Source organism: Alosa sapidissima, chromosome 21 (genome assembly GCF_018492685.1).
Source record: "Alosa sapidissima isolate fAloSap1 chromosome 21, fAloSap1.pri, whole genome shotgun sequence".
NCBI classification, from domain to species: Eukaryota; Metazoa; Chordata; class Actinopteri; order Clupeiformes; family Clupeidae; genus Alosa; species Alosa sapidissima.
The window spans coordinates 14,646,884-14,661,811 of NC_055977.1; the positions used below are offsets into that span (position 1 = coordinate 14,646,884).

The 14,928-nt window shown below is 44.8% G+C and overlaps 1 protein-coding gene across 2 annotated transcripts in view; it reads right to left on the minus strand.

The window, feature by feature from the left end:
* The window catches only part of vps50 (VPS50 EARP/GARPII complex subunit), a 136,744-nt gene extending 122,728 nt beyond the window's left edge, over positions 1 to 14,016 (minus strand). The window contains exons 1-4 of one of the 2 annotated variants that reach the window (XM_042075866.1): positions 13,863 to 14,015; positions 13,211 to 13,279; positions 5,454 to 5,576; positions 3,330 to 3,401 (exon numbers count right to left, since the gene is read on the minus strand). In XM_042075866.1, coding sequence (XP_041931800.1) covers positions 3,330 to 3,401; positions 5,454 to 5,576; positions 13,211 to 13,279; positions 13,863 to 13,895 — 297 coding nt within the window. In that variant the 5' untranslated portion in view covers positions 13,896 to 14,015. Of the gene's footprint in view, positions 1 to 3,329; positions 3,402 to 5,453; positions 5,577 to 13,210; positions 13,280 to 13,862 lie in introns of both variants that reach the window. The other variant, XM_042075868.1, reaches the window with a different exon arrangement.
* Between the last annotated feature and the right edge of the window lie 912 nt (positions 14,017 to 14,928).

Below are 14,928 nucleotides of genomic sequence, written 5' to 3' on the forward strand. Positions count from 1 at the left end.
GACTCACACACAGAGAGAGAGAGAGAGAGAGAGAGAGAGAGAGAGAGAGGAGAGAGAGAGAGAGAGAGAGAGAGAGAGAGAGAGAGAGAGAGAGAGAGAGAGAGAGAGAGTGAGTGTGTGTGTGTGTGTGTGTGTGTGTGAGAGAGAGTGAGTGTGTGTGTGGAGTGAGTGAGTGAGTGAGTGAGTGAGTGAGTGAGTGAGAGAGAAAGAAATGTCAATACCATGATAATTGCTTACATTCTAAGACCAGGAGAGACTCTCCTCTCTCCATCTCGGAGTGCGAGCGTAAGGCTGCTGTGGTGACGGTTTTAATCTGCTTGCCACTCAAAACTGCCGACAAGCAATTAGCCGGATGATGAGCCGCTGCCAAAAAAGTGTCAGACCTGCCTGCCTGTCTCTCTCTCTCTCTCTCTCTCTCCCCTGAAGAATAGACAGCTGCTGCCAGCGCCGGATCTTTCCGTATGCGAACGCAGCAAAGCCATAGAGCAGCCAATGGGGGGGGGGTGGGGGGGCTTGGGGTGCTGTAGGGATTCAACCAGCAGCAGTAGCCCTAGATTTAGCGTCATTCAGCCATCAAGGCATTAAGAGATGAAAAACGTTGCAGCCGGAGAACGGATCGGGGGAATTAAGACGGCGGGGGGAACCTCCTTTCATTCAATTTTTTTAAAGGATGTGTTTGCTGTGCTTTATATTTCAAATGTCTGTCAGAGGGAAAGCGTCAGTGTGGGTGTGAGAGAGAGAGAGCAAGAGAGAGAGAGAGAGAGAGAGAGAGAGAGAGAGAGAGAGAGAGAGAGAGAGAGAGAGAGAGAGAGAGAGAGAGAGAGAGAGAGAGAATCTCATTACTTCTCACAGGTTGGTTCCAGCACTCCTGCTATTTGTCAGACCGATAAATATGTGATGTCACTTTTACACATCCTGAATAAAATGTCTCGATGTATTGCAGGTAGGGGGCTGGGAATTAACACAGCTGATAACAAAGCTGATTCTCTAAACTCATGGTTCAAGTCAATGTATACAAGTCAATGTATATACATACATATATATACATACAATGTATATACATACATATATACATACAAATATTTCACAGCTGATCTAATCTGATGGTGCAAGTTGTTTCCCAGCAGAAATATGCAACACAATGGAATTAGTCCTAACTTATCCAGATTCATTAAAACAGTCAAACAGTCAAATGTGGTGACATGAACAACCACATCAAGAGCACTCATTCAGGACAGTGTTTTCACGGTACCCAAGAGAACAATATGAATTGGGCAATATAATTGCCATGTTGGAGGGATACTCTGGGGCTGAGCAATTTACAGAAATATGTGGTGTGTGATTTAAAGAAATAAATGCCATTTTTTATTTAGTGATTAAAAATGACTTTTCTGCGCTCCATATCTGTGACACAAACTGATCTGACCTGACTTGACCCGAGGTTGTGTGTTAGCCTGCGTGCCTATGTGTATGCACTCATAATGATTCTCAACTTTTTACTGGATTGCCATGAACAAAGTAAAAGGCAAAAAAGGTGTTTCTTTGTTAAACAAATTGGGATGCAATGTGAGCCTTGAACTGGATGCAATGCAGGAATTTGCTAGGATCTCAAAACCGGATAATGAACATGCTTTGCCATTGAGAAACACACGATAGCGCTGGATTATAAACATGCTTTGCCACAAAAACAGACAAAAACGTGGGATAAGTCCAGCTATATTAAGTTATTACTTTGCTGTCACTTCGTCTGTTTTATAACCCAGAAGGATGTATTTGGTATCAAATGATAGCTCTGTGTCTCCTCTTTCATTTGACATGGCATATCTATCCGATCACGGGTCCGCGAGTAATTCAAACGAGAGTAATGGGTGTGCAGCTTTGGTTTGTGTACCTGACGTTATTATTTTGCAGTCACTTCGTCTGTTTTCATAAGCCAGAAGGATCGATATACATGGTAGCAATGGATAGCCCGGAGTCTCCTCTTTCATCTGATATGCTTACCATATCTATGCGATCACGGGTTCGCGAGTAATTCAAACGAGAGTAATGGGTGCGCGCAGGTGAACACAGAGAAGTATACACTGTAAATATGATGCAATTTGATTTAATTTCAAGATCAAGATTTTCGCTGCGATGAACAGTTGCGGAGCAATGTAACAGAGAAGAGAGGGTGTGTTTTTTGACGCACTTTGCGTCAATAGGGTTCTAAGGGTTAATTGCCATATCAGGCAGAACTGAATCAGCTAGAAACGACTGCACAAAAAGGGATTCATTTTTCACTTAAACAGAAGAGCCACTTTCCTACAAAAGAAAAAAATAGAAAATACAAGTGGGCATTACGCCGAGAGATTTGGCATATTGCAGCATTTCAACCTACCACTCAGTGGCAATCACCATCATAAGTGCTGGTTGCAGAGCAGTCGGTGGGTAGAACGAGGACTGTCTCCAAATGTCTCGTCAGGTCATTTGTTTGTTTCATAAACCCTGGCGGCAGGATGCCTGAGGCCTAAACGGCAAGCCCGGAGTCATCGCGAAGCCTGCGCGCTGTCTCTTTCAATTACTGTAAGCATCAATATCAGTACGTATTTGTCTGTGTGTGTGTATGTGTGTTTGAGAGAGGGAAAGAGAGAGAGTATTTGTGTGTGTGTGTGTGTGTGTGTGTCTCTATGCTGCCCCCAGGCCCTGTGGTGCCCACCCGAGCTGGCCTGACAGGTCCTTCGATGGACTGAATGCCAGACGACACATTGCATAAGAGCAGACAGGAGAAGGGCTGTTGGCTTTTGTTCCCCCCGCCTTTATTTTACTACAAAACAGTCAGAGATATCAGAAAGTCAAAGCTCTTGCCGGGGTCGGTGGGGGGAGGGGGGGGTTGAAGGGGGACGGCAGAGAGGTGAGGCAGAGGCCAACTGAGCCTGCCAGGCAAATGCTGCCCTCACCGTCACCTCGGCCAAACAGTGCGTCTACGATCACCAAACGGTAAGCAAACACATCCAGCGTCTGGTGGAGATGTTACAAGGAGCACGTAGTGTGTGTGTGTGTGTACGTTCCATGTGAATAAGCACAGTGGGACATATATGGTGCACACACACACACACACACCAAGGGCTAAGAAACACACAATCTCACCAGGAAATGTAAGACTGTGAGTTTCCTGGTAGGATTTGAGGTACAGGGATTGGGTGTATAGCTAGTGCATCAGAAGAGCCTGCTTTATGGACAAGCTTGTGATTTTTATTAATGGAGGTGTGTGTGTGTGTGTGTGTGTGTGTGTGTGTGTGTGTGTAAGGGAGTGATGGAGGAATGAGGGGTATGTAGGATCTGGTACCCACTGCCGACTGCTGCCGCTTCAGCTTGTCTCTGTATTCTTCAATCTCCTGGAGGTTGAGGTCAGGTGGGAGTTTCTGTCAAAACAAGGGGGAAACAGGGAAAACAGATTAGTACAGATATGGCAGGATCATGCCGTCAATAACTCAGGGAGAGGGAGAGGCATTAAGTTTATTAGGATGTGCTGCTTTTTCTGTGCCACTTTTTCTCTGCTTGTTAAAGGCTGCACAGAAGATCTTCCAATCCTCATGATTTTGCTCAGCAAAAGGGGAGATCTGGATGTTCTTAGAAGCCAATTAACAAGCAAGTACTGATTAGCTAATTAGCAGTACTGAGTACTAATAAGCAGTAGATGCAGCCTCGTGCATAACATTGTAAAATCCTAAATAGTATAAGCAAGCAAGATCCGGTAAAACAAACTGTATACACAATAAAACAGTGTCAAGTTCAAAATAGTTATTTTCATTAAATTCGTTCAAGCTTATATTGTCAAAATGATTGCTGTGTTTACATTTCACTTTCTTAAGGTCAATTCAGCATTTTTGTGTGTCCACCCAAAGGATTTTCTTGCTCATCTGTTTTATGGTGTGGTAATGTAGGAGCCCTCCTGTTTAATGGATGGCATGGCTCATGTACGAGACAAGGACATTCCTTAAAACAGAACAGCACTTAAATTTTAATAGGGACTCGGGAGCGACTTGGCCCAACTTCTATTTGTGGAGGTTGCTTACATGTTTAACTACACCTCAGGAGAACACAATGCATTAGTCGAGGGATTGGGTAAATCTACATCTGAATGTTGAGAGTGACAGTGAATGTTGAGAGTGACAAGCTAAAGAACTTGGCCAAAGGTGAATTAGAGAGTTCAAGAGTGCAGCACGCACATCCAAGTAGTTGAGTACTGGGTGCTGGACAGCAAGGCACAAGCAAGTAGAAGATAGCCTACAAATAAAAAAACGCTAAGGAGCAGATTCTGGTGTGCGGACTAAACGTTCTTCTACAAAGGTGAATTAGAACCACTTATTGCCGTATTGAAAAGGTTTGCAAAATAACCCTTTTTCTTATTAAAAGAAGAGAGAGTTTAGTCAAATGTTGCATGTAAACACAGTTCAGCAGCGGCATGAAAATGACCCAAATACTCCTGCACTTTATCAATAATCGACAATAACAACAATCAGTCCCATCCCCACCCCTTGGCTCCTGGAAGCAGAGAGGAAGGTGGGAAAAAATAAACAAACAAACAAATAAATAAATAAATAAATAAATAAACAGTTTGAAAAAAAGAAACTCCGGCAGACGAGTAATTACTTTCCCCTCCACTGGTGCTGCGTGCGCCATGCCGCATCCTCTCTCATCTCTAGCGTGGTGCGGTGCGGTGTGGTGTGGTGTGGCAACGCCACTGAAACCTAATGAGATTTCACGCCCGCGTCTGAGCAGATAATCCATCAATCTGCCGGTGTCTGTGCAGATGTCGAGCAGACCTTCCTCCACACACACACACACTTCCCCACCCCGACCACCCTGCGCTGCTCTTGCTCCACCGCTGGAGGGGGAAATGAGGAGGTTAGTGTCCAGATCGCCTCCTGCACGCTGCTCCCTGGAGATAACAGAAGTGGGGCGTTCAGGTGAGAGGGCTGGGAAGACGACCCGTTTTAAGGGATAGTGTGCAAGTCACCTGCACGCCTTGGTCAACAGGAGGCTATGGAAGAGTGAACTGCTCTCCTGAGAGAGCGTCCGGGGTCTGGGGATTACAGGAGCTACAGGTCATTGGAGAGCCAGTGCCAGCCAGGTGGGCTAGACAAATTGACCAATCGGTAGCAAAATGGCAAGATTAATGCAGTGGAGCCAATAACGTTACCTCTGCATTCTCCTCACAGGTGAAATACCATTCCCAACCCCACCCTCAGCACTGTACGTCCCGGTTGAGAAGAGATCGATTTCACTGGATTCCCCATTACCGTCTAGCGTGTAAGAACAACCCTAACGACCCACACACATATGGATACGCACTGTGCGTCAGAGGCGTTCCTATCTCAGAGAGGTCGACTGCTGGAGTCACCCTCCTGACGTTTCCCCATCAGGGGGAGAGGTGGGGTGTGACTGAGCCCATATGTCTCCGTTTCGCTCACCTCCAGCTCGTGCTGCACCATGTCGAAGGAGTCACTGGAGAAGTACACCTCCTCGATGCTGTCGATGATCTCCTGCTCGGCCTGCGGGTCGATGGGCTGCTCCCGCATCTCACGGAGCTCCTCCTGAGAGAGGGATGGAGGAGGAAGAGGCGGGGAAGGAGAGAGGGGGAGAGAGAGAGAGAGAGAGAGAGAGAGAGAGAGAGAAGAAAGAGGGATTAGAGAGAATAAAGCAGGAGAGAAAGGGAACATAAAGAGAGACAGGAATGGGCAGAGGGAGAGGAAGGGAGAGAGAGGGTAGTCAGAGAAGGAAAAAAAGAAAAGAGAGAGGCAGTGGGAGGGAAAAGAGGCAAATGATAGACAGTGAAAGAGAAGAAGTAGGAGTCATAAGCACAGAGGGGGAAAAAGAGAGAGACACACACATTGAGACAAGAGTTGGACGTGGTTCCCCAGGGGGTTTATTGTTGGTTAGGCGCTCTATCCGCTTGCTTAAAGATTACCCCCAGTGAGGAAAGGAGAGGGGATAGAACAGAGGCCTCCCTGGCGCTGGCCTGGAAGCCAGCAGAACACATTGATTTCTAGCATCGAGCTGCCTGGCCCATTTAAGACCACAGATTAAACATTTCAAGCTCTTGTCCCCAGAGACACATATTCATGGCATGTAATGAGAGGGAAAACCATCAATAAAATAAAAAAAAACAGAAACATTGTCTTACGGGGGTTTCTACTGCTTTGAAGATTCAAATACAAAGGACACAATGAGGACAACAAAGATGACAGCACTGATGATGCTATTGCAGAGATGTTATTTAGAATAGAGGTACATTCCACAGACGTCAACAATAAATGCATATATACATATGCAATATATATATATATTATAAATTTACCCAACACCTACCCTTGAACTCGGGAAACTTCCTTTCATTCCACTGTGTTTTATTTAGTTTTTATTCTTTCATATGTTAAACTCTACGCCCCAACAGCTTCGAAGCCACAGAGGCAAAATGTGAATGTCTGCTACCTGTGGTATTTCACAGAGAGAACAATTAAGAATGCACTACCTTGTGAGTGTGGGAATATCGAAAAGCACCAAAGGCTTTGTGTCTCCCGGCACAGCTCAGAAACAGAGGCACTCTGTCTTTGTAGAGCACACAAAAGTGTGTGTGTGTGTGTGTGTGTGTGTGTGTGTGTGTGTGTGTGTGTGTGTGTGTGTGTCAAAAGTCCAAACCATCCATTCCATCCATTGTACCTTTCTGTAAATACGGCTTTTGAATCAAGCTAGCTGTCTGGTATGAGTGGGCTCTTGTGCATTAGGATTATGCGGTGCCGGGCGTCATGGTTACCCCAATGCAGAAGGGTGATTCAGGTCCAGCTCCTTCTCCTCTACTTCCCTCCCTCCACAAAAATATTCAAGGGTAAGGCGCAGTCTTTAGGTCCAGGAAAAGAATGAGTGGGGACTCAAATTCTATTACACACAGGCCTACGGCCCTTTCTGAGCATCTGAACACACACACACACACACACACACACACACACACACACACTGGGGGACCAGAGGACGTGTCCTAGGTTTGCAGCTTGTTTACACATCTGCATGTACGCGTACAATGCACACACGTGAACACACACGCAGACACGGACACACACACAGCCACACAAGTGGGTCGAACACCCACAAGCACGTTGCGCACGTGCACACACACACACACGTTACACGTCTCAGATACGTGAGGAGTATTTCCGTGTAGGATGACAGAGCAGAGGGCTACAGTGCAGGAAGTCTAAATAAAGAAACAGAGAGAGCGAGGGAAGACTCATGCCAGTGAGAGAGAGAGAGAGAGAACACATGAGAGAGAGACATATAGATGAAGGGAGCGAGGCAGCTGGTTAGATTGGTGGACACACAGGGTGAAAAACCGATACAGAACGAGGAAGGATAGGGAAAGATTGCAAAAGAGAACGAGAGAGCGAGTGTGTTTGTGTGTGTGTGAGCTGGGAGCAGTGGGCTAGAAAGCATTAGCCCCCAGTGAGGGGGTGGATGCTAGTGTGGAGGCGGACGGGTGGGGGAGGGTGGTGTAGGATGACTCACACCAGCAAGAAAGGAGAGAGGGAGAGTAGAGGAAATTAAAAAAAAAGTGTCAGAAAGCTACAAAAATCCACCACAAGAGAACTGAATTTGGAGGTGTGTGTGAGTGTTTGTGTGTGCTTACATTCTCACGGGGGCTTCAATGCCTGCTGCCATGCTGTCTCCAATTCCCCCCAATTTGTCTGTTTGCCGATCTGATGGTTGTCTGTTTACTTGTTGTAGTTGTTTTTTTTGGGCTGCTTTGTCACACAACTCTTCAAAAAGGGTTTAACTTTGAGACAGTCGCAGGCTGATGAGTCCCCTCCCGAGGAACTCTCCTGAAAAGTGTCAGCCTCAGTCACATTAAAATCAAGCAGGAGGGAAGGCCTGGTGACTTTTAAGCCTCAAACAGGGGATAGAGCTTTGCCTAAATTAACCTCAAAAGGAGAGCACCAGAGCAGTGCATCGAGTTCTGAAAAGATTAAACCACACTACAGCCATGTAACCACACATTGTGCAGGTGGACATCACCAGATCAGTATTCAATCATAACGATCAAAATGGGTAGGTACAGTAATTTCCTATGTATTAGCCGAATTGTGTACAAGCTGCAGGACAGTGTTTTATGCAAGTAATAATAATAATTGCATAACACATAATAATAATACCATATTAACTGCCCACATGTATTAACCTCATAGCTGAAAAAAATTTGCTAAATCAATGTATAAGCCACGGCTAATAGTTGGGAAATTACGGTATTGGACTTTTAAGGTCTTTAGCAAAGTGAGCTAGGTGTTCAGAACAGGGGAGAGTGTGCAGGAACCTTTGTTGCATCACTCCACCAGCAGGGGCACTAGACCTCATTGGCGACTTCTCAGGGCCTTCCACCCAATTAATTAACTCACTCCACCCGTCAAACAATAAACAGCGAATTTAAGGCCTCTCGTCATGGCATCATTTTTCTCTCTCGTTCACCCTCTTTTATCTGCAATTAGCTGGGAGAAAAAAAAGAACAAACAAAACCAGTGAGCAATCCCTCGGCACATGAAAAGGGACCGCCTCTGAAGTGGCGTCTCTCAAACACAGCCGCAAAATCAAAGCCTCCGTACAATGAGGTGCTATCAAGTAGAGGATGACACAGCAACAGCAACTGTAGAGCGGGACAATAGGGCTTTGAGGAGAAAGGGGGGATGGACAGAGAGACTAAATAGGGTCGGGAGAGGAGAGACGAAGCAATGGAGACATGGAGAGCGGAGAGAAGATGAGTTTGAATGAGGTTGATTGGGTTCCAGCTGCTAAATCTTTGCCTTTTTTTGATGAAGTGCAATTGCGTCACTGACACCCCATATTATTATACAGACACAAGCTTGCTTCCTTGTTGGGGAGTGGGGCTGGTGGGGGGTGGGGGGGGGGGTGATGGGCATAGCTCACTCCAATTCACACATTCTCTTTCCTACTTCTGTTTGCGAGTCCCTTCCTCGTGCTGTTGACAGAAATGTGACGTGAGAATGAGGTTCAGGCCAAATTAACCTCGCACTAAATCCTTCGGTGTGACATGCCGACATTTTCAATCTACTCGTGACTGAGCTCACCCTGAACCCCAAACCTGTTCCCGTCTCAAAAACTATTTCCGTCACCACTTATCCCCATCTCCTGCTCTCATTACAATGACTGTACTGCCCCCTGCTGGACAGTTTATTGACAATAACAAGATTCCCATGAGATGTTTGGTGTCCACAGAGAACACATTTCAAAGGAGATGCCTGGGAGGATGTAGCTTTATTTAGGCCCTCACAATAAAGGTATCTATAGCACAGCGTGAAAAGAAGAGCTCTTTAAACAGTCGGGCTATCTATCGAGCAGTCAGACACTTTTCTGTGAATCAGCCAGAGTGAAAAACCTTGGCAGAGCCAGCAGAGTGCAAACAGAGGACACCAAAGCCAGCACAATATGATGATGGGACTGATATGAGAGACAATGGGACAACAAGATGCAACCTTCCTAAGGAGAGAGAGAGAGAGAGAGGGAGGGAGGGAGGGAGGGAGAGAGAGAGAGAGAGAAATGTGAGTGGGCACATCTTTATCAGCAATATCTCCCAGTCAGCAGGAACAAAGAAAAAGGCAGAATAAAGCACAGCCAACCCACATCTAAGCCTTTCTCCCACACAAAAATCATTCTCTTCTCTCTCTCTTCTCTTCCTTCTCTCCCATCATCTATCAATCCCATCATCAAATTGTCCTGGCTTTGGCATCCATTGTTAGCACCCTGCTGGCTCTGCTCTGGACATTCTAGTCCCACAGCATAAATAGTTCCCAATCCAGACCCATGGTGCTCTTTGTGAGTGTTCCCTTAATTAACATGGGGCTCACCCATACGCCACGACCACTCCCTCTGTGTTAAATTGGACCTCTCATAGGGTCAGCAGCACCACCATCATCAGGTCATGCAGCATGCATCCGACCCACGGATGCGCCTGCTGGCACCACAGGAGTGCCCCAAAGCCACCCTCCGTCTCCATGGCCTTGGCGAGGATAACCTTCCAGCTGGCTAGCGGATCGTTGGCTTCTCTGTAACTGGTTCCCCATTCTAACTAGTGGATTATTTGCTTCTCTGTACCTGGTTCCCCATTCAAAGCTGGGCTTGGGTTGAGCGTTGGAGTTGCTGGCAACTGGTCTGCCAGCAAAATGAACGTAGGTGCCACTAGTCAAGATTTATACATGACATGGGTACTCAATTCCTTTAGAAAAAGGCACTGGCATCCAACCAAGGGTGAATGTAGGCTATAAAACTCCATGGACAACATTAGTTATCTTTCTATGCATGAAAGACAACTAATCTTGCAACTAAGCATGTTTCTTTCCGTTTTGCTAAGGAAGAGAAGATTTGTTGACAGCCAATTAGAGGGCGGGGATTGAGATTTATGGGCGGTACTAATTACGGAGAGCCAAAGACACACTGCGGTGAATTACAAAACACTTGGAAGCAGGACACTACAAGTCAGTTAAGTAACTTTATGTGTCCTGAAGGAAATTTGTCGTCTGCATTTAGTAACCCATCCATGGGTAGTGTGCACACGCAAAAGGAGCACACATATGCACCAGAAGCCGTGGTAGGTCTTGATCCGGTGCCTGGGAAACAGTCTGAGGGGTTTTAAATCACAATATTTCAAAACTTCCCTATGATTTTGCAAGGATCTTTAATCAAAACATTTTACAAGCTAGACAAAACTCCATGATTTATACCACACGCCTATCTTAATCACTAAATGAAAATTAAGACAGCCACCTTTTTTATTTATTTATTGTAAACTGTATCAAGCTTTTGAAAGCCTGGAAATGGGATTTTAAAATTCCATGATTTTCCAGGCTTTCAACGAATATGGGAACCCTGCATCTAGCAGTAGGAACTTCTCACTCCACTGTATCCTGTTTTCCCCATACCCATTTACCTAAAACACTGTCAACTTAAATGACTTCCACCAAAAATGGTTGTAGTTATCCTACCAATCTCTATTCCAATCTCTCTATTCCTGAGAGTAAGCTAGTCAATAAAGCCCATTAATATTCACAAGAGATGACACACACGGGCAAATCCTTGAGAGAGGAAAAAAGCCCAGGTATTGTTTCATTTACTTGAAGAGCCTAAAAATGTGCTTGCTAGGAGATGCCTACTGGCACTCCTGGTACATTCCATCACGCTGACACAATCAATATTAAATCTGAGAACAGGGGAAAAAAACAAACTGTCAAATATTCAAATTTTTGCATGGCAGCGGTAATTAATAGAGGTTTAAAAAGCAGCATCTCATCCATTTTGCATTCAACTCGTCCCCAGTACCAGCTTTTGTTTACTTTCCTGTTTGTTTGTGTTTGTGTTTATTTTCCCCTCTTTCCTTTCAATCACAGCACACTTGTGTAATGACGCTGTGCCTGCCTGCAGAAAGTGGCAGGAGTAAACCTCTGGGGATAGGCGACCAGATGTTTTTCGAGGAGGAAGAAGAGAAAGAGAAAATGGTTCTCTCATCTTCCATCTCGCCCGCCCTTCGAAAACAGTCAAGGGTAAAATGATGAAAGTGCTTTCTTTTCCAAAGGACTACGTGCCTGCGGTTCTGGCCGTCTAAACTCAAACTACACAAGTAACAAACTACAAAAGGGCCACCAGAGAGCATATTTGGAACGCTGGGCATGGGGGTTTCAGACAATGTTACTGGTAATAAGCACTAAGATCAGTTATCACTTAGCTTTAAGAGTCACCACGGATCATTAAGGTTCGGTGATTGCCATTCCGTATGCCCCTACAGTACCAGCAAAAGATGATAGACTACAGGCACTGAACAGGCCTGGAGGGGAAGGAAATTAAAAGTCCTGTTGAATCAACGTCTGCACTAGTTGGTCTCAGCTCAAGAAACTCTCCGCAGGAAACATGGAAGGTCAAAAAGCTCCCCCAAAGGCAAACAGCCTACTCTGCTTCTAAATCGTTAGGCTATTGAAAGTGAGTAAGAAAGGATCAACCAGCTTTTCAAAATTGTTGAAGATTTCGGCCATGCTTGGCCTGAGGACTGACTAATGCCATCTATTGACTAACACAGCCTTCTGGTCATTTACAGAAATTATGGCTAAAAGTTTCATTTTGCATGCTTCACTTTGAATGACTACATTACCTTGGCTTTCCAGACATATTTTTCCCCCTCAGACCACAGAGATCTATATCACATCCAAAATCTGTATAAATTGGTGAAATGGCACCACAGACTAGACAAACCAAACTGCCCTGCTGGGCATGCACTTCTGGCCAGCTCAAGTTGAACCTTGTCCACGTGCAATGAGATAACCATCACATACAAGATGGCTGACTGACTACCAACAGGAACAGCCACCTTAAGTAACATGACCCTGCCTCATTGTTAACGTGTGAAATACACAGACAGACACACACACACACACACACACGATCTGTTAACGGCACTGGACTAGACACCGAAGTCTGTGAAACTAATTAATTAAATTATCCAGCTTCTTTTTTTTTCCTGACTCCCAACCCAAGTGAACCAGGAATCATATCTGCCAGCTTCTTTCAGATAAAAACCCTCAAACTGCATCATATTTATTTATTGCGGACTAAACCGAGACTTAACTGACCATAAAGCTGGCAAACTGTCACATAAAGTGTATCATTTTGAATTTATAGCCCTCGCTGAAGAGGCATGTTCAGTTTGTGTGGCATTTTGGTTTTCATTATGCAGACCACTGCTTATTGATTGAGACAAAGATAAGAAGCCATGTGTATCTTGGTGATTAGAACTTTCTTACTTGACTTAACTCTGTGTTGCAACTTTCATATGAAAGAGCTCATTTTGCTTGAGGCATTAGGAAGTTTGCAATGATGAGCTTTAGTTTAGACAATGTGGCAATGCATTATAACTACTGGTAGGCTATAATATGAATGTTTTGGGGTGGTGTCTGTGTAAGAGCATCAACATGTCTCATCCTAAAAATGTACTGATTCAAACATTCAAAGATTATGAAAAAGCACAATATATTGTATATACACATCAGCATGTTGGCCTATACCTTCACAATTCTCCATCGCCTGATAAGACAATTAAGTTAAAGTAAATGGTTAAACAGGTTGACTCCAGCTGTGGATTACAGCTTGTTACTGCAGCTACAGTGATCCATAACTGACTCACCTTACTTGGGATCCTGAAATTCTCCACGGGACTCATATCTGCCATGCTTTCCTGGGGACTTTTTAGACCCTTGGGGGGAAACGAAAAATAAAAGGGATAAAGCCAATGCTCCCTCGTCTTTATCAATTCGGATCCACTCCACTGACATCGAAATCATGCCTCTGACATCGAAAGGAGTGCAGACAGGTAACAGTCTCAGAATAGGCTACGTCAACAGATGTTGATTACAATCTGTATGACTAAAACCAGTGTGTTCAGTCCCTAGCTCAGTTAAATGAACGGTTTCATGTAAGCCAGCATGTTCTTTCGTTAAACTGAATAGCAACAAATTTTAACCTCAGGCTAAAAATGACATGAGATCTATTGCACTTCCTCGTATGCGAAGGTTAGGCTACCACTTGAGCAATGCCATGTCACCTAAGCATCTCCAGCATATAGTCACATCACTTATCTATCGGAAAAGGGGTCGACACTTCTCTATTTTACATGACTAAGATAGTAGCATTACTACCAAGCAACATCCCTGCCAGCTGATAAAAAAAAAAACTTGCTTGCTAGCTGTTGCCAAAGCATACAGCTGGTTAGCCTGTGTTTTGCTAACATGGGCTTGCCACTTTGGGCACAAGGGAAAACAACAACTGTAATAACTTACCTGTCGGGCCATTAAAGACTTAATTTTCTGCATATTTGCACTACGTCAGACAACAAAACAGGAGAATGTTTGAAACATAAAGCTGTGTGTCTCTGAGCTCCTCTGATCTGCTACAGCCAAACGAAAGGGGCCATGATAGTTTCTGGTCACGTGTCAGTACTTGTCAGTGTCAGTACAACCAATGTAGACGGGATTTGTAGTCTTGTTTGTCGAGAGGCAGACTGTCAGTCTGGTCCTGAAGCAAACTACGTATCCCATAGCTGTTCATTTGCAGGGTTAAAAAAGCATGAACTCACATGAAAGTGCGCTCGTCTTCGGGTAGCCGTGTAGTGGTGCCAGTATGCACGTTGGGCTTCACAGTTCACACACACTATGCCAAAACCTTTTAGGCAGCGCTTTAGGGGCTACCTGAAGACGAATGTCCACAAAGGAGTGCGTGTCTCATGTGTCTTAATAATAGGATGGGGTTTGTTTGTTTATTGACAACGATACACAGTAAATTAGTAGTCACTTGGATTATGATAGGGAATAACTCATCAAATAATGGTTAAATGTAGAGTGCAGTGATGATGTCTATATACATAGATGTCTACGCTATATGTCTACCAGCAGATGGCAGTAATTATTGAATAACTAGAGTAGGCCTAGCCTGGTAGGCTAAGCCATATCCAAAGATAGAGATCTATGGGGGTCTCCTCAGCTCGTTGACTGTGATTTATGGGACAGCTCACTGAAAAGTGTTTAGAGAAAACAAAAAGAAAAAGAAAAACTTTTGTGATCATCTTGATCTAAGAGAAAAGAGTCCCGCATATGAGGGAAGCACTACAAGTGATCTAAAGAAGTGCATTGCAGAAGACATGTGCTCACCGTAATGGTAGCCTGATGATTTCACTGTCAAATGAAGGGGTGGAGACACTCCAGCACAGGTAGGCTATGATTTTGTTGCGCATCCGTGACACACACACACACACACACACACACACTCTCACAAAGATATAGACAGAGACCAAAGCTGAACAGATGGTCTCCTTGTAATGGGAGCTGCTAAAGATTGCTCAGATTTAGA